Below are 24,366 nucleotides of genomic sequence, written 5' to 3' on the forward strand. Positions count from 1 at the left end.
AGTCAGATAACCAGAGCAAGAGATCGAACATGTGGTGATGTCATGACATTCAAATCATCATTGGTCTATATACGAAAACGAATCAAGTCCACAGTCAAGGGAATCTATTCCTCGAAAACCAATGAAATACCATCATCACCAGCCGTAACAACCCTCTTTCCATCAAATCCTTGAACAAAGCCCATGATTCCACCGGCTTGTTCGCCTTCATCGTTCTCGGTAAGTCCGAAGTGCCCCTTCCATTCGTTCAGCAACCCATGGCCAGCGGCAGTAGTACCGCCACGAGCATCCCATCGTCGAACAACACCGTCAATGCCAACAGATGTTAGGAGGAATGACCGGTGGCCTGTTGTCGCCGCAGCCAGGGGACTCGGGCGGACTGATGGTGCGGCGGCGGCGCGACTCTGGAGGAACTCAACCTTCACCACGGCACCCTCGTGTGCCTCTCTGATGTGCCGACGAACAGCGAAACGATGGGCGGTATCGAATAGAGCAATGGAGCCATCGACCGAGCCGGCAGCGAGTAGCGTCAACGGGGGAGCGGAGAAAGAGAGCGTCTCGACGCTGTCGGATTGAGGCTGGAGAGAGGCGAGAAGTGTACCTGCTGTAGCGGCGGAGGTCTGAGCAGCGGGCCTGCCCTTGGCCTTGGAGGAGGCACCGGCACCACCACCAGCCCCAGCTTGGCCGAGACGGGGAAGACCGACGATCTTGATATGTCCCTCCGCTCCACCAACGGCTGCAAAGCCACCACCAGGAGCAATCGCAACAGAGTACAGACCACCCTCAACGGCGAATCGCTGATCCTCGGCCGTCAAGCCAACAACGGCGCTCGTTCCAGCAGAGTATGACACACCGGCCGCCGCAGCAGCGCCAAACACATCGTAAACGTAGAAGCTACCATCCTCGGAGACGGTCGCGAGTAGGTTTCCGTCGGGCGTCCACGCACCCGCCGTGCAGGGTCCGGTGTGCTGGAAGAAACTCTGGACAATGGAGATAGGCTCTGAGGCCTCCTTGTGGTTGATCCGGAACACCCACGCACTGCCGTCATTGCCTCCGAGCGCAATAACGTTCGCTTTCTCCTCTTCCTCCCCGTGTCCAGTGTTGGTAGGACAAACAGCGACCCAATTGATTTCCTCGACCTCCTGCACCTCGGCAACGAATGACCAAGCCGTGCCGTCCAGATTCCCTGTGGTATCTCTCCAAGCGCGCAACTTTCCATCCAGGCCGGCTGTAAGAACATACTCGCCGCGCGGCTCCGTGAACGCTACCGCATTAACACTGTCACTGTGTCCCTCCATCTTGACCAGGGGCTTCAACGACTCCCGTTCCCGTCGCGGCTGCGGGTCGCTTTCGTAGCTGGCGGGTAGAACGGGTCTGTCGGTGTTTGGTGTCGAGTCGAAAAGGTAAGCGCTGTCGTCTCCGGAACCCGTAACGACGATGTTATTGTGGATGGGGTGTGTCGCGATGCAGAAGATCGAGTCGTTGTGAGCGTCGAAATGGGCGGCGGAGTCATTCTGGAGTTCGATTTCTTGCTCTTCAAAGGTCATCTCCTGGTCACCGTCGGCGTCCTCGCCGTCAGACTCCATGGGGTGGTCTTCATCGCGGGTGAAGATCTCTTCGGCTTCGTCGGCGTCGATGAAGGCGTCTTCCTCGTTGGGGCGGTTGGAATTTGAAGAGGACATTGTGGAGTATGCAAGGTATGAGATGTAGGAATTTGTTAAAGAGGCTTCAAATGTTTATGAAGCCAGAATGGGATTATGAAGTAACTGGAAATTTTTAGATCTCCCCGCTTAGAAATTCAATTCTTCCCCGCGCTTCCATCAAACAGTGCAAACTTAAGCCGTGCATAAAAAGAATGAGTCAGACATAACCAGCATAAATTCTAGTTCTAATCTGCAAAAATATATACCCAAGGGTACACCTATATACGCAAGAACGCATCCAGAAATCCACCAAATACACAAAAATATCTATAGCTTGGGGCCGGCTTGTCTGCGTATTGCTGCTTCCTGGTCACGAAGGAGTCGTCGAAGAATCTTCCCGCTGGGACTTTTGGGCACAGTCTCGATGAACCGGACGCCGCCCTTTAGCCACTTATGCCGCGCCTTGTGGTCTTGCACGTATTTCAGGATTGACTTGATTGTCGCTTCGTCGTCTGGCCCGGCCTCGGCCGATTTAGAGACGATCGCCTTTGGAACTTCGCCGGCAGCGTCATCGGGAATGGCAATGACAGCGCAATCCGCGACTGCCGGGTGGGTAAGGAGATGAGCTTCAAGCTCGGCTGGGGCGACTTGGTGACCCTGAGGCGAGAACTGGTTAGCCATGGGTCGATTAGTATGTTGTCTGGACGACGAACCTTGACTTTGATCAACTCCTTGATTCGGTCGACAATGAACACATGTTCCTTGCCCTTGTCGCTCTTTCGAATAACGGCTTCATCACCGGTATGCATCCATCCATCGATGAAGGTCTCTTTGGTAGCTTTCTCGTTGTTGAGGTAGCCGAGAACGACACCAGGGGCTCGGATCCAAAGCTCACCGGGAGTGTCGTACTGGGTGACTTCCACCCCTTCTGGAGTCACTATGCGTGCCTCCACGCCCGGAATGAGCCAACCAGAAGATCCGAGCACCACGTCGTCGAAGTGTGTGGCTGTAACGACCGTTGCTGTTTCGGTAAGACCTGAAGACAATGTCAGTACGAACCGACAGTACTCAACAAGCAAATCACCCACCGTATGCCTGGCGAATAGCAACCCTCGGGTACATTTTCTGGAAGTCAAGGGCTGTTTCTTGGCCAAGAGGCGCTGCTCCTGTTAAGAGGGCCACTGCCGAGCTGAGATCATACTCGGCGCAGACATCTGGGCTGCGAAGCATGTTGATGATGATCGGAGGAACCTGGAAGCGCGTTAGACAAGTTCACTCCTATATGAGGTATTACGTACCACAAACAGCACAGAGATCCGGAACTTCTGAACAGCAGCCAAGCACGTCCTCAACTCGAACTTGGGGAGAACGATGACCTGGTCACCTCTGAAGGTGCCGGCATGGCAGATAACGACCAGTCCGTAGATATGGCTCTGGGGAAGGAGGCCCAGCAATACGTCGCTATAGTAGCTTCCGTCGGCGTTCTTCTTGGTGTCACGCCAGGACTTCTCCAAGGCCGCCATCTGCAGAACATTGGCAATGACGTTTCGGTGCGAGATCATCACTCCTTTCTTTATTCTCGGTCAGCATTTGGAATCACATCCCACTCGAGGCCACGTACAGGTAATCCAGAAGTTCCGCTTGAATAGCACAGATAGGCAGTCCGCCGCGCACCCTCACCAGCACGCCAGTTCAGTTTCTCCAGCTTCGGGAGAGACTTCCCTTCCTCGACAAACTGCGAGAGTGTCTTGTATTGCGTCGGAATCTTGCCGCTGTCGGGCAAGGCATCGATCAGGTAAATGCGGTCCTTCGGCAACCCTGCAGCAGATGCCGCCTTCAACGCCGTAGGAAGAAGCGGAACGCATGTGAACAAAGCCTTCGCCTTCGAATCTAGCAGCTGGTGCTTGAGCTCCTCTGCGGAGTAGGCCGCGTTAGCGGGAGAAACAATTCCGCCCAGCTCGTGCGTTGCCCAACCCAGAGGTAACGTGTCGATCTAGTGAAAGAGGTGATTAGCATCCTCGTCTGTGCACAAACAACTTCTGGTCTCTCGACCTACCGTATTCACGCTAAAGATGACGAGTGTCTTGTCCCATTCTGAGCCCCTGTTGGGCTCCCAATTAAGCGCCTTCGCGAGAGCACGCGCCATGTACTGGACCCTGTCCTTTACCTCAAGGGTCGAGTACGTCTTTCCCGTGAGACCACAAGTAAATGGGTCTCGTGCTTTGGCTAAGGGATATCGGCCATTGGCCTCTGTGAGCATGAACTGGCTGATCGGAATGTTGTCCGGGATAGGCGGTAGCACCGCCGGACTCGAGGAAGTGAAGACCATGGCTGCAGCTGAAGGGTCGCACTGTATGAGGGGAGGTGTAATGGGTGTGCAGAAAGAGCAAATAACTAGCAAATTTGAAAGACAAAAAGAAAAAAAAAAAAAGCAACTAAGCAGATGGGGACCTGAAGATAAAATAACTCCGGCGAAGGAGCAATAACCGGGGCTTCGGGGGGTTTACGTCGTGCGGGGAAGCTCCAGCGGACTCCACGAGCCTAGGCCTAATCCAGACTGCCGAATTTCTGTCCTCCGGTTGTCCAGCGTTTCTCGGCTCTCGTCCATGGCAGTTCACTGTTCATCATTACTTAAATTGCGTTTGGCAGCCTATCATCATTTCAACCAGATAATGCATCCCTGCGCGAGGGGAGACGGCCCAGGAGAGTTTTGTTACCCCGCGTTACCCCTTACTGCCTGTGACGACTGACGACCTTCTGCCGTCTTCAATCTCTGCCGAGTGCCCAGCCACCAAGATCCACACAGCCGCGTTAGCAACCGCAGCGGAGTCGACGTTGATCTATACCGGTATACAAAGTGCGAACCGCGAGCAATTTACGTTAGTATTTAACCTTGTCCACACCAGCCGAGTTTCTTTTTTATATCACTGCCTGAAATTCCGCCCTATCGCCGCCGCGCTGTTTATCATGAGATGACACCTCCACCATACTCGATATTCCACGACGCAGACCGTCTCTATGCTCCGAAAAAGCCCTCGTTGAGGATTTCATCTGTGACTAGATCCGTTTTTGATGATTAATAATGCTGGTGGTTTTATGAAGCCGGTTAAAGCAAGAGGGTTGCTTCGCGTTAAACAGCCTGCAACGGGCTGGGGGATGCAGAAAAGGGCAATGCTTAGCACCACGAGTCGAATCGACGAATATCCTGGGTGGGTACCACAGCAGTATAGACTACAGAGCCGCCATAGTCTTACGGAGTACTAGTGCAATTTCCGCGAGGAAAAAACTCCGCCGGGTCTTGACTATTGCTGCAATACATACCAATTCGCTTTCAACATCTATCGCGTTGAAAATTGATATTGGGCCTATCCCCAGTATATCTGGCAACCTGCTCACTCTTGTTAGACCTGATTTATCTTTCTGTCATGAGATTCAAGTACGAAGCAGAGCAGTGTGATGCTGCCATTCGAGGTGAAAAGATCCCCGAGAGATTGAAAGGCTGTCACCTTCTCTGCCTCATCAGGGGCATTCGATACCATCATGGGTTTGCAACGGAGCTTCAGGGCCAATATAGCTTGAAGAGTATAAACAGGGCTCTTCATGCGCGAAGTATTATGAGCAACATAATCCCTGATATCTTTTTTCCCGACGAGATGCCCTACTGTATCTGGCATCCCGACGTGGCGACCGAAGAAACTCACCGCAAGCTTTCAGCCCGGTATCCAGAACTCCGGTATCAAGTCGGACGGGCTTGCGCGGTTGCGGGCTATGTGGATCTGTACAAAGAGCTTGATTTGCTCCCTGATGTGCATATTGCTGAGGAGGCTCGCGACAACGGGTGTGCCGAGATCTACGATATTATCACGAATCAACCAGACAAGTACGATGTTATGAACGACTATACCCGTACTATCAACCTGGACAACCCACGAAAGGCTTGTCTGAATGAGGACACGGCTGTGCGCTCCTCCCTCGAGGTCAAGCAGGAACATGATCGCGATTTCAAGTCTACCCACTACTTTGACATAACTGAGGACATGAGAATCGATACTCATACGACGCCTGCCCAAGAGTCCAGCTCGGGAGATGCCACTCCGCTTCTATATTCCCCTTTGCCTGTGGATCTGCCAACAGTGAACAAAGATCTACTCATCTTGATGGCCGCGTACTATGGCGACATCGACCGCTACGTCCGATTACGACGCCCAATTATGATCAAAACCGAATATATATTCGTTATCCGTGGCATATTCCACAATACAATGTTTGCCAAATGGTGGTCGTATCAGGACCTCACAAAGGACGACGGACGGCTCGACGATAAAAAATGAACTATCTGCCATACAGTGGAGAATAGAGCAAGCCATAACTGCCCGCTTTATCATGAACTATGATCTGTCCCGCATATTCGCAAAACCCGACACCGCTCCAAGCTGCATCTGGTATCCGACCTTGGCCCGGCCAGATAGGTATAGAGAACTCGCGAAGAGAATGCCTCGAATGGTAGATAGAGTCGCCAGGGCGTGCATTGTCGGGAACTATGTCCGCGTTTATGAAACTTTGCCGGACTTCAAGCCAACTTGGGCCATGATGAATGAAGCAAGGGAGAGCCCTAATCCATTTTTTTCGGGAGGATTTGAGGCGACGAGCAGTGGAGCACGGAATTGACCCCGATTCTTCACCCGATTACGAGTATGAATATGATGATATACATTGTACCGTACGACAACTCCATGAGAAGTCAACTGGGAGACTGGATAAGAAGCTTGGTGCATTCTCGGTGGGTGGCGGAACCGATTTCAGAAATGTGTATCATGGGTACTCCTGCGGAATTACTTCCGTGAGGTCTCTCTATCTGCTCCCGATGATTGGAAGAAGGAAGACTACCAATATTTTGAGGATGTGTAGAGGGAGAGGAGTTCCTGCAGGGATTCCAGCAATAGACATGTTGGGGACCGGCGTCTTCTCCATTATGCTTGGATGTCTTACGGTGTCCTATAGTTTGGGCTCCTTCTGAGACCTCGGCGCTCTACGGAGTAGCCTCTCTTCATTGACCCAGGTCCATCGAGACATCGCGAGCATCTCAATCCCTTAGCTACCTACGCTATTCCAACTCGGGGCGTCCATCAGCGACGCCTTGCCTAGAGGTTACCTCATTTGGGGGCCATGTCTTCGCATTTATGAGCAAGATGTCGTATTGAATTGTTTGTACTTCACAATGTACTCGAGTCTCCTCATGTAGCCTAGTCTCTGTACCGTATCCTGCGGAGTGACCGATGGATATGGCTCCGGTGCTGACATATATATTCGCCTAGCCATGCTCACACATCACTCGCCTGGGTCCACCTAGCGATGCGCACCATCGCGGTACATCATATCGGATGGTAGATGTCTTGTTGCCTTCCTCCCCAAAACACCTTCCTGCCCTCCCGCCGAGCCCTAAGATATACGCCGCCATACAGCCTTACAGTTAAGCTGATATAAGGTAACTTTAAAGCACATAAGATATCTACAATCCGAAATGGTGTAATGGTTAACATCGCTGTCTCTCATCGTCACGTGCACAGCAGCTCGGGGTTCGATTCCCCGTTTCGGAATTTCCCCGTTTCGGAATCTATTTTCTTTTCTTTTTGCGTTTTGACTGGGTGTTTTTGTTCCTCTAGTCGTTCCGATCATCGCATCACGATCAACCTCGATGATCTGAGGATATGGGGATCGCAGCCGTCGATAGTGAGGCGTTTGTGATATCCCGAGTTCGTCGGAGCTTGCCTCCTGGGGCTTTGTTCTTTTTCCGTTTTCTGATGGATGTTTTTCTTCCTCCAGAACCACCACGAATAATCTCGACAAGTTTAGGATATGGGCTTGTAGCGACCAGTGAGCATAGCGAGCTCCTCATCGCAATCGGCGATAGTCTAGACCAGCTCGGCAGTGCTCCCTCATGACTTTGTTCAAAGAACGTTCCTCGTTTTGCCCACTTGTGGTCTTATGCCTCGCAAAACTTGATTCCGTGGCTCTTTCCCTCCAGTCTTTCAATTAGCTTGCGCCTCGGCTCTCTCTCACTCCCTCAATCCCAATTTCGCCGCTCTCAAAGAAACATGAAGCGTGCAATGAGCGTCTGCGGATATGGCGTGCTGTTCTACTCTCTATTCATTCTTTGCGCCACTTTCAGGCCGCCTCATTGTTCTCGACACAACGTCCTCCCGCCCAGGACAAATTTAGGTATTGCCCAAAGAGATAGTGAACTCGTGATGGGCTCGTGGACGAACCTGCTGATGGCGATGGCGCCGAAGGACTGCCAACTGGCCATGTATGGCTTGTCGACGACTGAAAGAGATCCATTTCCGCGCTGAAATCGACAAGCGAGAGTGTAGCGGCTTTCGACGACATGGGTGCATATACCTCGCCGCCGTGACCCTCCCTTTGGGGCCCCTCACCACTCTACAACTTCCCTCATTATACCTGAGCACCAAGAATCGACTATCTGTCCCTACACGCCATGGCAGCCCAACCGAGTTCCCACGTCTTTGGATATCCTCTCCCCATAGAGGTCGTCAGACCAATCCTAGAGTTCGCCGTAGGAGGTCGAGAGCTAGGAGGAGAAGACTACGCCGAGCCACTGCACCTAAGCTGGCTCACCATCAACAAAACCTGGAACGAGGTCTTCACACCCATCGTCTACGGCAAGTATTCCTTCGACGGCAACATCAACAATATCCAGTCCCTTTGGAAGTTCACGCAACTCATCGTCTCGAACCCGCGGCTGGCGGCCATGGTCCGGCATGTGACGTTGACGAGCTTCGGGCTCAGGACAGGCGGCTTAAGGATGACGTCTAAGAAGAACCCTGATATCCTCCTGACGGCGTGGAAATACGATGAGAGCATGAAGGCCCCCTTTCCACCTACAGCTCAGGACCCTGCAAGGACCGACGATGATGCCGTTGTTCGCAGGTGGCTTGTGGAGCAATTCACGCATGTCCTGGGTAAGGAGCTGAGGCTTGGGAGCTTTTATTATGCGCTCGGGAAACATTACAATCGCGCGCTGTACAGGCAGGCGAGGCCCTGGCTCAGAGAGGCGTTTAGGGCTGTCGGGTTCGACGAGGGATCCGATGACCTCGAAGGACGGGCACGGAAAGTCCTCGAGGACGCTCAGCTTTGGAACGGTTACGCGTGCCCGCTCTTGGCCCTGATTCTGGCGTACTGCCCGAATATCAAAACCCTGAACATCCACGACTGGACCGAAGACCAGGATCCCTGGTTCGGCCGGATCCTAGGCTACGCCGTCGGAAGAAACACAGATCTCCTACAGCTCGACCATCTCCCGCTCCAAAAACTGAACCGCCTCGTGGTCGCGCCCAGGATCGCGATTATCAAGGAGGTGGGGAGGGATATAAGAGAAGACAGCCCGTGCGTCATCAGCGAGACCAACAGACCCTTCTACCGTCTCCCCGCGCTAAAAGACTTCTCCGCGTACGTCGTCAAGTGCACGGCGTCAGTAAGCCAAATCGCCAACCAGCGGCAGAATGCCAGTAAAATCGAAAAACTCACCCTCTACGCCCCCTCTCTCAATAACCTCCGCCTCGAGTCCCTCCTAGCCCTCTGTCCAGACCTCACACAATTCAGCATCCACCTCCCCGGCGACGACGAGCGCGACGAAGACGAGGAGTTCGAGGAGAAGAACGACATCGAACTCATGCAGGGTCTCTACGCCATGCTCGCGCCCTTCAAGGACCAGCTACAGTACCTAGACATCTACCAGGGGCAACTCAGGGACGAGACGTTCGTCGAATGGTTCACGAGCCGCCTGCGGAAAGTCCACGCTTGCGCCCCCTTCGCAACTTTCAGCGCCCTCCGCCACCTCAGCATCCCGACCTTCCTACTTGCGGGATCCAACTGCGGGACGCACCGCAACCCAACTAAAATGGTGTCTCATCTCCCTCCCAACCTCGAGTCGCTAGGCCTGTACACGAACCACATCCATCACGAGGACGAGTACATTGGCGACCTGGCGAACGAGCTGCAGTCCCTCGCTAATGGTCCTGCGTCACTGCGCGCCATCGTCTTCGATACTCTCGACGACAACTGGGTCGCTGATTTCGTGGACTCGAGCCCGCTGCGTGAGGCTGCAAAGAAGAAAGGGATCCAGTGGTATGAGGGGGCTGAGGATTTCCTGTTTTACGGTGGGATGGGGACGCGCGTGCGTCAGGTTATGCTGCAGAATAAGCATCCGACAGCCATTCCTAGTTGGGTTCCGAACACAAAACTCCCGGCGATGGTTATCCCGCTGGGATTGCAGGTGCATGGTATTAATGGGAAGTTGGTGGATACAAGGGGTGATGCTATAGTTGGCGATGACGGTGACATTGATATGTCCGGCTGATGGGTGAGGTTGCTTACGGGAAGGTAGGATTCTGCCTGCGACAGAGCTCAGTTTGGTGCGTTTTTGGGGGTGTCTTTGTTTGACTTGACTGCTACTGTCTGTGCTTTGTTTGCTGTTCTGGTAGTGTGTATATTCGGATTATCGTAAAAAAAGAACGAGTTCCAGATTTGACAGGCAATGAGATTGTAGGCATATACGTACAATGCATACTTCTGCATCTTGACAGCCTCGAGATCCGTCGCTTTGCTGCAAACTAGGCAATCATAACCAAACAAGCTTGCATTGATATCCAAGGACTGGCACTAAGTGAAAGCTGCCCTTGCCCCTGCACCTGGAATTAGGAGAACACTTCGAGCAAACCGATTTCAATGCATGCCCTAACCCCCCCCAAGCAACCAGCAACCCAACCCCTGGATCATTGTATTCCATGACGTCCAGGATGCAAGAATACAGAAACCTAACAAGCACCCCCAACAACCAAAACAGCCATATCATGAGCCTCAAGCTCAACCTCAAGCCCTCCCTCCACGCATCCAAACTCCTCGCCCGTCCAGCCATCCACGACCTCAAACGCATATCCTTCCTCATGCCCCCGCTGCGCGTCTCGTAACTCCGGGACCTCGCCCCAAACGGCCGTGCGCGTGCTCGTCACATTCTCCGAGTTAAGCATGAGTACCAGCGTCCCGTCTAACGCGGCCGACGGCCCAGACCAGTACTCTGCTGGGTGCGCGGCGTCGAAGGTGTAGTCGGCGTTGTGGCCCCATTTGTAGGGGTAGGCGGGGCGGTTGGTGTGCGGGTCTTGGTGGAAGGTTAGGAGGGTTGGGTTCTTGAGGATGGCGAGGTGTTCTTCTTTGATGGTTTCCAGCTATGTCGGTTATATATCATCAGCGTCCATTCCCATATCGGACCTCGAGTTTAAAACCCTAGCTAGGGCAAAAAGCACGAGCCAAGCAGGCCATGTCCAAGATGACCACAGAAGAAAGACATAACTCACCCTCGTCCCAATAAGCAACGGACTCCTCATCCCCGCCCAAAGCGCAAAATGCGCTCTATTCTCCGCGACCGTCATGTCCCCCTCCCCATTCCCCACCTCAAGCATATCAGCATCCGGCCACCCCCAGAACCCGGCGTAGTCTCTAACAAGGAAGCTCATCTCATTAGCGATCTCCGCGATGCGCTCCCACGTCGCGATCCTGACTCGCTCCGCACCGACCTCGCCCCGACCAGGCGAGATGTCCCCGCTAACCCGCCACGAGTTCCCGACGTCCGCGGCCCAGGTGTTTACCGCCGCATTGCCCCAGTTGCAGAGGGAGTACAGGATGACGCGGTCTTGGTTTTGGGCTTCGAGGGCGTCACGCATGCGCCGGAAGCGGGTTGCGCTGGGGGAGGAGTCCCAGTTGTATCCCTTTGGTGCTGGGTTGGCGAGATTGGGACAGGTTCCGTTGGGGAAGGGGCCGGCGTTGTTGGCTGTGTCGGGGATGCAGGAGGTGTAGGGGTCGGCCCAGGTGGATGGGACGCCGCAGTCGTCGTATTTGAGGTCTGCGGGTACATCAGATACCTAGACCCAAGAGGTATGTGTCTAAGGGGAATGGGGTGGAAGTACAGTCAATCCCCCACTCAGCAAACGTCTCTGCATCAATATCCTCGTATCCCAGACTAGCTGGGTACCCGGCGCATGTCGTTTCGCCCGCACTGCTATATATGCCGACCTTGAGACCGAGATCGTGGATCTGGGAAGCCACGCCCGCAATTCCGCCTGGGAAACGCTCGGGGTCGGGGATCATGCGGTTTGTGGTTGGGTCGCGGTGGGTTTTGACGGACCAACAGTCGTCAACTGGGTAGGGCAGTTAGCTTGCGGTGGCTATGCTCCAGTTTGTTTGAACAATGAGGGGCTATATGGTGTGCTGGGGCCCATACTGTTGATGTATTCATAGCTCAAGTCCTTCAGCCCGAGCTCGACGACCTGTTCTGCCGCCGATAGAATGACGGATGCGTTGATGTCGCACTCGTAGGCGTTCCACGAGCTCCAGCCTAGAGCTGGGAGGCGGCCCTATTGTCAGATCACTTCAGGTTAGTTCTAGTAGTAGCTGATAATCGTGGGCTTGTGTAAAGGGGGCAACAAAGAGGCGGAGAAGGACAGCGACGTACGACTCCGTCTGGCCTCACCAGCGCATTGGCTTGGTAGATTAAGGAGATAAACACGAGGAGCTTTTCCATATTGTACTTTAGACCCGGTGTGATAGAGAAAGGAAGACATCTGGAAATCAGCGGAATTGACTAGGTATTTGTGGGGTGACAGTGACCAAAAATAAGGAGGGGGATTGTTTGTCGACCAGGGACAGCCGTGCGTAGTTGGGATTGGAATCGGATCACCCGCGGTTTGCCTGCTGTACTGCTGTAAGTGTCGGTGAGATATTCCTCAGCATTATAGTCCATAACACGAAACTGTATTCCAATGAAAGAAGCATCATATATTCGAGATTGAAACGCGCAAGTCCAGCCCTAACGCCATAGTATGTAAGAAAAAAGAAGCAGCTCTATAGCAGCCACCCATCCCAGGAAAAAAGAAAACATAACAAGACATAAACAAACAAGCCCTATACAGAGTCCATCATAACATCAGTATCCCATTGCGTCCAGACCTACTGACCCCCCCTCTCCCTCTTAAGTCCCTCCTCCACCTCAGCCAGCAACTGCACCAACTCCTTCGCCCCCTCGCTATTCTTCCCCTCAAGCTCAAGTCCCCGATTGACAAAGCTCTTGGCCTCTTCCCACCTCCCCATCTCCGCAAGACACTTGCCGCCGCGCCACCAAGCCTTAACATTACCGACTGGCTTCCCCTCAACGCTAGCCCGCGCATCAACAAGCCCCTCAACCCAAAGCTGCTGCGCCATGTACGCCTGCGCGCGGTTCCCATACAGCGCAGAAAGCTCTTCCCTCGCAACAGCGACGGGCTCCCACCCCGGCCGGGCGATCGCCATCTCCAGCGCGAATGTGTAAAGACGCACGGCCTCGGCGTGGTTGTTCTTGCGGTAGGCTGTGTTGGCGCTGTCGCGGAGCTTGGTGATTTGGGCGGAGCGCTTGGGGTTGAGTGGGAGGGGGGGTGGAGGGATGGCAGGTGTGTTTTCGAGGGAGAGGAGGCTGCGGTGGAGGGTGTTTAGGGCGGAGAGTTCGGCGTTCGCGGCGGTTGTTTGGGAGGGCGTGTAGGTTGAGTTGGTGGAGAGGGAGATGGCTTTTGAGGCGGGGTCGAGGACGAGGGGATATAGGTTGAAGATGTCGATTGATTGGGCCATTTTGGTTGTTTGTTCGTGGGTTGGTTTGTTGTTGCGGAGGTATAGGTGGTCTGGATGGTGTTGGTATAAGGAGGCAGGCAACTCAAGGACTGGAAGATATTTGCGAATTGGAAACCGAGAATTCCAGCCGGGTCTCAATCAGGCCTTATATGTGCGGTTCAGCCGAGTCAAGGAGATATGTTGTCGCTGAATTGAGCTCTGGAGTCTGGAGTGAATGGGGTCGGATACCCGCAAGCTGTCCAGACCGGGCGGTGGCCCCAACAATAACCAGAGCGGTATCTTACTGCCGGAACTACGCATGTGCCTGAAGAAATACGCGGGTGTCAGACAAACGCTATAACTATTTTTACGAGGCTAAATAATCAAGATTTATCTATACATCAGGTCAAACCACATAGGAATCCCAATCTGAGAGTCATCCAATCGTCAGAAACAAGACGCGCAATTGAGACGACTCAACCGTCGCAAAATCATCGCCGAAACCGCAAACACAGACAAGGTTCATGTACCAAAGTCACCTAAACACGTAATAGCACAGCACTAAGCTGAAAGGCGCCCAACTCCGCTCCATGGTCATGTCAGGGGGGAAAAGAGGAAGGAAGTAATCGGAGAGGAGGTTGTTTGGTTTAGCGGTGGCCGTACCCGCTCACGGTCGAGTCGTATTCTGAGGGCGCCCCGTAGTGCTGGCCATGGGCACCGCCGTAGCTGGTGCTACCGTACTCGCTGGCATTGTAGTCATGCAGGACGGTCCCGCCGGAGGTGGTCGGGTCGTAGGCGCCGCGTCCGCCAGGGTTTCCGAGGTCGTCCACTTCGCTTTGGTGTAGCAGCGCGTAGTCCTCATCGCGGTCGCGAAGCGAGGAGCCCATTCCGGCGCGAGAGCGGAAGTCGTCCTCTTCTTCAAAGTCTTGAGCGGGGTTCGAGGAGAACGCAGCCTTGCTCTGTGCGGCGAAGGTGGGGTCAGAGACAGCGTCGGGCAGGGTACCGGTCCGGCGGAAATGCATGACGTTTCGGAAAGACATCCAGGCTGTAATAAGAAAGAGAACGCTAGGGGTGAGCAGTGTTAGCGAAGCTTGAATACCTAGAAGGGTAGAGGACGAACAAGATGGCCACTCCCATCACGCACGTAGCGGTGCTAACATGGCATTTGCTGGCGCTGCCATACTTCCAGTTGTCGCACCCGCTCTTCTTCTCTTCCGAGTCGCTGTCCTTCGAATCGCTGTCGTCCTTGCCCTCACTCTTGCCTTGTGTTACGTAGCTGGCGATGCAAATCCAGGCGACAAACCACAGGAGGACGTAGAGACAGTCGACGGTCGCAAAAGCGTAGACGTTTCCGAATCGTCGAGCGCGAGGCCACATGGGCACGGCGACTAGATAGATGAGACCGGGAATGCTGAACCAACACTGGTAGAACCGGTATGGTTAGAATTGTCGCTCTCGCAGTCAAAGCTCGTCCACAGCTTACCAAAGCGAAATAGTACGCCGTCCGTCCATCGATACCGCCTCCCTTTGTGAATACAGCGATAGTGAGCGCCCATGCGAGGAAGATCAAGAAGCCTTGAAGGCCATGGATGAGATTCTTCGTCCGCCCGGGGTTGAATGACGGTCGCCGCATCGTGGATGGTAAATTCGTAGATCTGGATTTGACGTTCGTGTATATTGGGAGAGCGAGGAGAAAGGTGTAGCAAGAAAGCAAGTTCTTCGAATCTCGAATCTACTTCGAAGGTTCTGGCGTGAGTCTGAGAGATGGAAGGATTGAGGCTGTGAGATCTGGCTGGTTCCGCTCGTTGTTTACGGCGTGTATGACAGCTGGTGGAACGGGCAACGCGCGGACACTAGTCTAATCGCTGGCGCTCGTCAGACAAAACTCGAAAAAGCAACCGGATCGGCCGGCTCAGTTGCAAAGATGATCAAGTCAATATTGAAAAAGAAAATTCTTGAGCTGAAGAGTTCAAGAGGCTGTGCACTCAATATTATTTTCATTTTTCATAAACTTTGAATGCTGGAACCTAGCAGGCATAAAATCCAGAAATAGATGCCTTACGTCATCACCCACCTCGTGCCCGTCAATGATCGCTCGTGGGCTTCAAGGTTCCTTTTTCTTGTACACTGCCTAAGGCTTTCGATCTCCTCCTTTCCCTTAACTCTGCCCCTATACAACTGGTGAAACATTTATCTGTCCCTGAAACAGCTAAGCACACAGGATTAAGTGCTTCTAATCAAGGAAAATTGCCCGAAGATTGTGATCCGCAGTTCACCTCGCTGCGCCTACCGAATCCACACTCAATTTCACGAGATGAAGTTGCTACCTAATCATATGGAGGACAGAATCTTACATTACGAGGCTAAAGCTCGCTTGATCGATTGGAGCAACAGATCCAGCTCTGTCAATGGCCACGAAACATGGTTATGCCACCACCATGGCAATGGATCCGTGATTGAGAATCGCCAATTCGTCCAGAACAGTACGAGCTTTGCTGCTTCATCCATAGCCCAATTAACTTGTTGTGCTAGAGGACACAGTGCAGGATTAATATCGCGAGTGGCATAGCTCTTGAATGCCTCATAAAAGCTCGGTCGGTGCGAGAGCATACTTATGCTAATCTCAGGACGGTTGAGGCCATTTACCAATGCGCCAGGTGCATTCTCTGGTAGTATAGTCAAGTATCCGTCGACCAGAGTGCGCGAAGGCGTATCCTGCAAAAGTCGTGCAATGGCAGCCGCGCCTTGCGCACAGCCTGCAATGCGCACCTCATAGCGAACCGAGTTCAAATGCAGTTCTTCGTCAACCATCAATCGCACGAGGAAGTGTCCGGTTAATCGATGGCCACCTTTACATGCGAGGTCTTCCATGACCTGACGGGCTGCCGCTGAAAGTCCTTCATTCAAGCGTGAACATCCGCAGTCCGATTCTCGACCGGCAGGATGGACTCTGATAGCAGTGACATGACCGCGAATGATCAACACCTCCGCGACGAACTCTCCGAGACGCGCATGCTGCTCCATAGCCCATGGACTGTCTTTGGAGACCTTGATTTCGCTGACTTCAGAGTAGGTTGAGCTTAGGGTTCTCTTCGGCAAGACGATTATTTTCTCCCCATTGTTGCCTGGAACTGTCTGGCGTATGTGATAGATCTTCGTCGGCGACCGATGCAGAATTCTGTGGATAGAGTCACGCGACTGGACTTGATGGTTCTCGACAACTGGGTGGCCATGGTCGATGAGATACTGGACGAATGACTCTGTTTGGTTCCATTGAGATGCCAGCTCGGTGTCGAGAGTTACGCACTTGCAGCTCGTTCTGCTCTCGATTGCTTGCTTTGCCATGCCGTCGTCAATGGCGGAAGTATCTTGCGAGCATGGGATCCATATGTCCACTTTCTCCCTCAGTACTATATCCAGCAACCTCGAGACATACTGCGAGTTCGGAATGCGGTAGTAGGCCACAAGGGCTTTCGACATGCTCTCTCCTGAGGCGAACCTTGCCTCCTTGATAGCTGCACCCACCACCCGATGGCCCTCATTATACCAGCAACGTGCGATACGTAGGCCGTGAGGGCTATCTACCCCGGTAACGAGGATGGTCTTTGGGCGAAATTGCACATCTCGCAGTATCGCATGTCTTCCGTTGATTGTACTCAGCCACAGCGAGTACGGTGAAAGGAACCACGCAACCTCCGCCACAAAAATGACTGTATTGTCTAGCGGTAAGAGAAGAAGAGAGATGGCGATTCGAAGGAGGTGACCGAGTATTTGACTTTGAATCAGCCGTCGCACTCGCTGGTGGATCTCTCGACTCGATATTGAATTCATTCGTCGGATTCCCAAGACGGTCATAATGCTTCAACTTCGATATTCCGCTCATGCTTGACGGAAAAGGGCTTGCATGACGGTGATGTAGCCTGCGCACATGGGAGGTGAGCTGTCTGTGCGGAGGACAAGCCCCTCCGGCACCCAACCACGTCAGCGTGCATACCGGCAAGCCATGAAAATCAAATCAGTGCTTATTAGGTGGCGCTAACTGAGTACATTGGAAGGTGGGGTGAGCCTCCCTCTCAAGGCTCTCAGTACTCTATGACACTGTGCAGACTGCACATTGTATTCAGCGTAGAAGCTTATGAGCCTCAGGTTTGATCTGGGCCATGGTCTCGGCACGCTGGACTCCGTAGGTATACCCTCATGTCCGTACTCATCGCATCAAACCGAGCGCTGATATGGGAGAAAAGTAGACTGGTGGTCCAGGTTGTTCTTATCGCCGCGAGGGATCTGATCGGTACTGCAGCGCTTCGATCTAACCATCGAGACGTGCTAGTTGAGTCCGATCGGCGATAAGCGAATCTTCTTAGGCAGATCGCCACCTCCAAGCGGCCCCGCAAAACGATGCTTCTGGAGACTGGGGCACGAGGAGGTGACTCTTTTGCCGTAGACTTCAAATTGTGTACAGTTCACCCCATATACATTGATTCCACAAGGAGGATATTCTGGTTTCTCAGTCTTATCGCTCAGATCTGGGAAAGCCCCCACTGGCATTGTCGGCGTAGGATTCTCCGGTTATAGTTGCTTCATTCTTTGGTGCGGCGAGGCGTAGTTCGTAGAGCGGAAGAGACAGCCTGAGATACAATGGGTGAGATCTGGAAGGCGATTCTGGAGCTCGATCATGACTAACTGAAGGAAATGGGCGACGAGGGAGGAACGACATGATTTCTGGATGTTGATTCAGGGTCTCTCGATGTCAACGACAATGTACTGCGGGGTCTGATCCTGCAGTCAAGGTCCGCATCGAGCCGTCAATAGAACTCAGCTTTTCATTCTGTCCTCCACAATCCCGACCATCACCCGTGCACATTCCTCTGGCTCCCATCGCCATTCGTCCTCCATTTCCATAACCACAAAGCTAATCTGCTCCAGCCATGGCGCCATCCGGTGGGGTTCCTCCGTTCTTTCGGTTGGAGATCGGAGACCAAAAGATTTCGCCCCGCGGCTCCCCTTATCAGTCCTGAATTTCTCGCCCTCCTCTCCTGTTCCTACATATTCTGCGGCACCTCCTTGAAAGCGAGTGCAGAGCACCGCTGTCCTTTCTTTTGCAATTTTCTCTACCTCATTTGGTGCTCACAATGGCCCAAGACACCGTCCGCGCTCCGTTATCGGCGACCCTGCCGCCGCTGATCATGGGCACCGCGACCTTCAACTCGCAGTACAACGAGGACCCCTATGCCCTTCCCACGACCGAACTGGTGCACCGTGCACTCGCTAGCGGTGTTCGTGCCTTCGATACCTCTCCCTACTATGGCCCTGCGGAAAATCTCCTCGGCCGCGCTCTCGCCACCGATTTCGTGCAGTCGAATTTTCCCCGAAGCTCGTATCATCTCCTCACCAAGGTCGGACGGATCGCCGGCTCGTCGTTCGATTATTCACCGAAATGGGTTCGGAAAAGCGTCGCGCGGAGTTTGCGTCGTCTTCACACTGAATACCTGGACGTGGTATACTGCCATGATGTTGAGTTTGTTCCTGCCGCGGAGGTGCTGGACGCGGTGCGCGAGCTTCGGCGCATCCGTGATACAGAGGGTACCATCCGCTACGTGGGCATCTCGGGATACCCTGTGAATGTGCTGTGTGACCTTTCGGAGTTAGTCCTTCGTGAGACCGGCGAGCCGCTTGACGCGGTCATGTCCTACGCCAACTTTACTCTTCAAAACACGCGACTCCTGACGCAGGGTCTTCCGCGCCTTACAGCCGCCGGCGTGGATGTCATCCCGAACGCATCGCCTCTTGGCATGGGTCTGCTACGAAGGAAGGGCGTGCCAATTGGGAGCATGGGCGATTTCCACCCGGCACCAGACGGTCTTCGGACAGCCATTCACAATGCGGCAGAGTGGGCGGATACACAAGGCGAGAAGATCGAAGTCATCGCGATTCGGTTCGCACTTGAATCATGGCTTCGCGAAGGTGCAAAGGGCGGCGCCCTTGGGCCTCCTCTCGCTCGTACCCCGGGTTCGGACCCAAGCTTCCTTTCCGTCGCCAGCATGGGCACCGGCGAACGGCTAGGCGTGAGCGTCATGGGCGTCAGCAACATCGAAGAATTAACCGAGACGCTCCGTGTCTGGCACAGTATCGTCGATGGACTCGAGAACAAGGACGACAACGACACCGAGTACTTTGAAAACAAAGCCGAAGCAGCCTCCATTCCATCCGCCCCCAGCGCACCAGCCATCCTTACCCCATCCGACGGTATAATCACAGACCGCGTGTGGTCTCGTAAGCGCCGCAGCCGTATCCTATCGCTCGCAAAAGAGATCCAGTCAATTCTCTCGCCCACGTGGGTCGATTACACATGGCCTAGCCCGGGCCCAGACTTCGTCAATACCTTACCCGCCGAGCATATAGCCGCGCTTAACCAGGAACCGGAGAAGTCTTCTACCTCGGTCCTACCGGATGCCGAGCAGGCTATGATGACGCCGCCGCTGGATGCGCATGAGCAAGAGATCGAGATACCCGCGGGCAACGTTCCGTCTTTGTGAGCTTTGTTTTAAACATACTGTGAATATTCTACGGTACGTAAATAAGGCGGGTCTTGTTGACTTTCTACGTTAGTAGTGCGAACAACCTTAGCCAAAGTTAAAACATAATGTATTTCTGATACCCGACCATCATCGAGTTCAGCTGCCCAAAAATGGTTTCTCTATCTTCTACATACAGTAGGTATCCTAAATCAGAGTAAGACGTCGCCTCGACTTGGGAGTCACAGGCCCTAAATGTCCCGGACAAGTCGGGCCCCAGCCCATGGGTAAGGATAGTTGCGCTGGTACCAGTTCACACTGAGGGAGTGCGCGTTAGCCTGTAGTTTCAATCTAGGATCCGTGCGTTGCCAAAGGAAACTTACAACGTCGTCCTCCCCGCAATCCGGGGATGCGTAGCCCAAGAACCACCGAGGATGATATTATGCTTTCCGTCAAAGAAGTCGGCTAGAGAAAACGGAAACGAGTCAGTACGGGGAAGAAGTGTTGGAGGCAAGAGCAAGACTAACAGGTATAGCCGGGGTAAATTTCCATAGCCTTGAAGCCCTCATGCTGCTCGAGCGGCGACGAAGTCCACTCCCAGACGCCGCCGAACTCTGCGTGACCGGCTAATTTGTCGCCGTTCTGGATGACGGGCGTGGGATGCCAATTCTTGAATCCGACGTTGCATTCTGTGAGGTCGATGTAGACGGGTGGTGACGGCGCAGAGGTGCTGGGTGGGAGGACGGGCTGGGTTGCGGACGGGTGAGTCTTGATGGTGCCGTTTCTGAGATGGGGCTTGTGATAGCCATTCTTCAGTCCGTTGGTTGGTGCTCCGTCGGCTGTGCCATTCGTGGCAGTTTTCTTTAGATGGGCTGCGTGGGCGTATATGCTTTTCGTTTCTTCGAATGTGGGCAGGCGGCAGTTCATCCATGAGGCGTAACGCTCGAGTTCCTCATATGACGCGATTACTGGCCAGTCCTGAGCGAGTTTCAGCGGCACAGGGCCGAAAACAGTTCTGACAGAGAAGTCGGTTAGGAAATCCTCGGCTGCGGTGCTGCCGTGCGCAACCCCATCCTGTTGATCGGTCATGATCCAGGAGGCTGGCCACTCGCAGATACCATTCTCTTGAAGGTACCGGGCGTATTCACCGTTTGTGATGGGTCTTCCTTGCGCCTCGAACGGTCGGACCGTCACGGTGCGCTTGGGTATCTCGTTATCCCATCCGAATGATGACTCAGGCATTGAGTCTTCCGAACAGTCAAGCCCGATCGATAGAGTCTGCTCTGGTATAGCGAACCATTTGTTCGCTTTCTCGTTCTGCCGAGCGTCAAGGAACATCTTCTTGAAGTCCGGTACTGTAATTGCTGGCGGAGCAAGAACTCTCTCGCTTTGAATGAGCATGTAAAGGAAAGTTTCTAAATGCATAGCCTCGTGCTCGAATCCTATCCACAGGGCTTCGCCCAACGTCCTGTTCTGGGAGAGGCCAGCCAGATTGAGCGTGGGTCGTATCTTGTTCCTTACCCGATCTTGGTAGTCTAAGATTTCGGAACGCGATGGCCATTCGTCAGGAATGTCACTGTGGGAATGGCACTTCTCCGGATCGTCAACGTCTGGGTCAATGCCTCGCTCAAAAATTAATTGGTACGACTTTGGATCTGTCGGCTTGCCACTCAGCGCACGGGTTAAGTGGATATCTGAGCTGAAGTGAGCAAAGTCACAGGAAACGCGGGGTATGCGAGCTCACCAGCAAATGTGGGAATATGTCCTAGGTAAAATATCAAAGAGTTTCGTAGTTTGATCGGCTTTGAAAGCAGTTCTTCTTGCGGGATCATTGCTTTCGTAACAATGTCCCATGCAGTCCACTGCGACTGGAAGTCATCTAAGCTGGGAATAGGGCTAGCCGCGTACTGGGATGGCACAAGCGGTAGGTTCAGAGCTGCCGACTGCAGAAGATGTAGATCTAGTTCAGGTTAGTATAAATCTATTGGATAACCAGGGAACGTACGGTAATCGCCAGAGCTGCTATCGAACTCAGCAGCCTCAAGCAGGCCAGCCTCACGCCACAACTTCTCTCGTCTCTCTGAGCCGTACTTAAATGCCTCTTCGAAAATGATCCTCTCGCCCCGCTTGAGATGGACATTGCAGATAGTCAAGTTCTTTGTGGGTGCGTAGAAAGCCTGGTGCCTGCCGTCGACTTCGTCGTATTCAGTGACAATTTCCCATTCCTCAGGTCGGAAGACTTCGCGACCAAAAGTCTTGTTGGCATTGACAAGGCCATTTTCGTAGAACTTCCGTGTAATTCCAGCTGAATCATTGTAGGCTTTGTATACCCGCTGTGGATCCTCACAAGCATCAAGCCCGATGACCATCATGTCAGATGGCTTCATGAGCTTGGCAAATCCAGCGAGAAATGCCGCTGCCTCGGGCGGACTAAAGTTTCCTAATGAGGAGCCCATGGACAGAACAACCGTCGGCCGCTCTCTGTTCTTGGGGTCACTTAGCCAGGTATGCCCATCGTCGTATGTCCCGTGAAGACCATGGAATCCAACACTCTTATACTCTTCAACAGCGACATTCGAGAAAGTGCGCTCAAGTTCGGATAGGGAGAGATCAAGGGCGTAGTAGTCTACTGGTTTTCCGGCCCGTTCAAATTCGCGTAGGAGGATTTCAATCTTTCGGAGATTTCTGTGCAGGTTAGAGACGCCTCAGAACGGTGTTAATTCTGAACGAGCTTGAAGACGTACCCACTACCGAGCTCTAGAAGCTGTGCGTTGCTAGGGATCTTTTCAACGAGACGTCGAGAATGCGTTTCCAGCACCTCAATCTCGGCGTTTGTCAGGTAATATTCGTCTAGATACGTGATCTTCTCGAACAGCTTCAGCCCTTCGGAGTCGTAGAGGAGCATGGTCGGTAATGACCGCCGCCGAGCCCCGTCGGAAAGGTTCAGGCCTTTCTCGATCTCGCTAACGAGGGAGAATTGCATGTCATTCTCCCGGATGTCGACTATGTCCACCCTCTTGGGTGACAATGCCATCGGACTCATGTTGATGTGTTCGGCGAACGGGAGAGGGTAAGGATACTGCACACTGCGGGGGTTGCGGTTGTAGAGGTCTGATCGCGGAAAACGAGGGTAAGAGGTGCGAGATGTAGGATAAAGAGGAGGGGTAAATGGAGGAGAGATTGTTTTATTCAGCGGAGCATCGTGAAGAAACGAAGGGAAGCAGGAACGGAATCCGCGGCTGCTTGGAAATAGCTTCCTGACCTTGCTTCAGACCACCCCGTCCAATGTCCGCGGAAGTTTAACCTGCTCATCCCGGGCCTGGCCAGGATGCAAACAGCCCACATCGTGAGGTAATGAGATTGGACGACGACGATGAAAGTGACATCAGGACAGATCAGAGACACCTCGTTGTATCAAATGGAATTGTCAATCGAAACGCATGACAGTCAAGAGACAGCCCTGCCCCCGCACGGACCTGCCGAAAGCAGCCATTGTGAGGGGAAACGCCAGCTATGATTCAGTCCAGAACTTGCCCTGGCTGCAAGTAAGATGTCGCTGACCATGAGAACCGCGACTCGGCCGTGCTATTGGCTCAGATGCTGCTCGGATTCGCTGACGGAGCCGCTGCTGGCGCAGATCGCGGGTGGTGACGTAGCGGAGGCATCAGCCCAGGTTTGCATACTTTGCAGCAGTTTGCACTTGTTTGCTCTGTTTGACCTACCCCTCATTGGCGCCTCAGGGCTCAGGCAAGTAAGGCGTCAATCCAGGAACGACTTGAAGCTTGAACTCCCCAACCTCAACCTTCGACAGCTCTTCCTCTAATTAGATGCTTCCTCGACCAGTGTATGCATGTTAGAGCTCAGGCTCTGAGACGCTCGTCAATCCACATCATCTTAACCAATCGCGTACAACAATAACCTATCCTTTCGTCCTCAAAACCATCTGGTGTTCGCAATATATTTTGAAGTTTCCTCTACACTGCATCATGCTTACCACCATGTTAGCGCAGCAGTCTCGAACCTTCAACTCCATACTAAGCAACGTACGCTCAATAAAGGCCGACTCTCGCTTGCTTTTAATATCGATTAAGAACCCGGAGATTAGTCTCAAAGTAACTTAAGTTGCCTACCGTTCTAGGACCAACTAGCTGATCAACAACCGGAAAGGCCTACGAAACGCTAAAGACCCAACACTGGCAGTAGATGAGTCCCAGTGGTCATACGTGCAAGTTGCGCTCAGTAAAATCGTACGACATATATCTCAAGGCGCAGGGATGAGCATCCTGGAGTCCCGAACGGCTTTTGATCCACTGCTTGATCGAACAGGAAGCGTTACTGCGTTGTCCATGAGCACTGAGAAATGCTGCTTCTAGGCGGGCAAAGTCGGGGCATGCTTTATGACTCACATAATATTACTTCCACCCGTCTGCAGCACTGGGCACAGCTTCCAATGCCCGGTTGAGGGGAAGCGTTGGGGTGATACTGATACCTTGAGCTCATGCGAATGCTCAGAAGAGTAGCGCGACACAGCATAGATAATGCCGACATGGTACCAATGG

General features: G+C 53.3%; 10 protein-coding genes across 10 annotated transcripts; 3 read left to right on the forward strand and 7 right to left on the reverse strand.

Moving 5' to 3' along the window:
- Positions 1 to 104: 104 nt before the first annotated feature.
- On the reverse strand, positions 105 to 1,682 carry DSM5745_07130 (uncharacterized protein; the record flags this gene model as incomplete). Its single annotated transcript, XM_026749146.1, has 1 exon — positions 105 to 1,682. The coding sequence occupies one exon, from the start codon at positions 1,680 to 1,682 to the stop codon at positions 105 to 107; it is 1,578 nt and encodes a 525-aa protein (XP_026602236.1).
- A 288-nt stretch (positions 1,683 to 1,970) lies between these two features.
- DSM5745_07131 (acyl--CoA ligase) lies at positions 1,971 to 3,972 on the reverse strand (the record flags this gene model as incomplete). The annotated part of the gene is made up of 6 exons (XM_026749147.1): positions 1,971 to 2,300; positions 2,357 to 2,679; positions 2,732 to 2,894; positions 2,942 to 3,214; positions 3,265 to 3,636; positions 3,700 to 3,972. 6 exons carry the CDS (start codon positions 3,970 to 3,972, stop codon positions 1,971 to 1,973), a joined length of 1,734 nt encoding a protein of 577 aa, XP_026602237.1.
- A 1,285-nt stretch (positions 3,973 to 5,257) lies between these two features.
- DSM5745_07132 (uncharacterized protein) lies at positions 5,258 to 5,974 on the forward strand (the record flags this gene model as incomplete). The annotated part of the gene is made up of 1 exon (XM_026749148.1): positions 5,258 to 5,974. The coding sequence occupies one exon, from the start codon at positions 5,258 to 5,260 to the stop codon at positions 5,972 to 5,974; it is 717 nt and encodes a 238-aa protein (XP_026602238.1).
- Positions 5,975 to 8,139: 2,165 nt separating this feature from the next.
- Positions 8,140 to 10,020, forward strand: DSM5745_07133 (uncharacterized protein; the record flags this gene model as incomplete). Its single annotated transcript, XM_026749149.1, has 1 exon — positions 8,140 to 10,020. One exon carries the CDS (start codon positions 8,140 to 8,142, stop codon positions 10,018 to 10,020), a length of 1,881 nt encoding a protein of 626 aa, XP_026602239.1.
- A 457-nt stretch (positions 10,021 to 10,477) lies between these two features.
- On the reverse strand, positions 10,478 to 12,237 carry DSM5745_07134 (glycoside hydrolase family 27 protein; the record flags this gene model as incomplete). The annotated part of the gene is made up of 5 exons (XM_026749150.1): positions 10,478 to 10,885; positions 11,015 to 11,559; positions 11,624 to 11,854; positions 11,938 to 12,070; positions 12,169 to 12,237. The coding sequence occupies 5 exons, from the start codon at positions 12,235 to 12,237 to the stop codon at positions 10,478 to 10,480; spliced, it is 1,386 nt and encodes a 461-aa protein (XP_026602240.1).
- Positions 12,238 to 12,662: 425 nt separating this feature from the next.
- Positions 12,663 to 13,313, reverse strand: DSM5745_07135 (uncharacterized protein; the record flags this gene model as incomplete). The annotated part of the gene is made up of 1 exon (XM_026749151.1): positions 12,663 to 13,313. One exon carries the CDS (start codon positions 13,311 to 13,313, stop codon positions 12,663 to 12,665), a length of 651 nt encoding a protein of 216 aa, XP_026602241.1.
- A 626-nt stretch (positions 13,314 to 13,939) lies between these two features.
- Positions 13,940 to 14,925, reverse strand: DSM5745_07136 (uncharacterized protein; the record flags this gene model as incomplete). Its single annotated transcript, XM_026749152.1, has 3 exons — positions 13,940 to 14,357; positions 14,437 to 14,714; positions 14,776 to 14,925. The coding sequence occupies 3 exons, from the start codon at positions 14,923 to 14,925 to the stop codon at positions 13,940 to 13,942; spliced, it is 846 nt and encodes a 281-aa protein (XP_026602242.1).
- A 722-nt stretch (positions 14,926 to 15,647) lies between these two features.
- On the reverse strand, positions 15,648 to 17,147 carry DSM5745_07137 (uncharacterized protein; the record flags this gene model as incomplete). The annotated part of the gene is made up of 1 exon (XM_026749153.1): positions 15,648 to 17,147. One exon carries the CDS (start codon positions 17,145 to 17,147, stop codon positions 15,648 to 15,650), a length of 1,500 nt encoding a protein of 499 aa, XP_026602243.1.
- Positions 17,148 to 18,424: 1,277 nt separating this feature from the next.
- On the forward strand, positions 18,425 to 19,828 carry DSM5745_07138 (D-arabinose 1-dehydrogenase (NAD(P)(+)) ARA2; the record flags this gene model as incomplete). Its single annotated transcript, XM_026749154.1, has 1 exon — positions 18,425 to 19,828. The coding sequence occupies one exon, from the start codon at positions 18,425 to 18,427 to the stop codon at positions 19,826 to 19,828; it is 1,404 nt and encodes a 467-aa protein (XP_026602244.1).
- Positions 19,829 to 20,058: 230 nt separating this feature from the next.
- Positions 20,059 to 22,841, reverse strand: DSM5745_07139 (DUF323 domain protein; the record flags this gene model as incomplete). The annotated part of the gene is made up of 6 exons (XM_026749155.1): positions 20,059 to 20,125; positions 20,191 to 20,272; positions 20,335 to 21,501; positions 21,552 to 21,767; positions 21,813 to 22,492; positions 22,552 to 22,841. 6 exons carry the CDS (start codon positions 22,839 to 22,841, stop codon positions 20,059 to 20,061), a joined length of 2,502 nt encoding a protein of 833 aa, XP_026602245.1.
- Positions 22,842 to 24,366: the final 1,525 nt, after the last annotated feature.

This window comes from Aspergillus mulundensis (assembly GCF_003369625.1).
Source record: "Aspergillus mulundensis strain DSM 5745 chromosome Unknown scaffold_7, whole genome shotgun sequence".
NCBI classification, from domain to species: domain Eukaryota; kingdom Fungi; phylum Ascomycota; class Eurotiomycetes; order Eurotiales; family Aspergillaceae; genus Aspergillus; species Aspergillus mulundensis.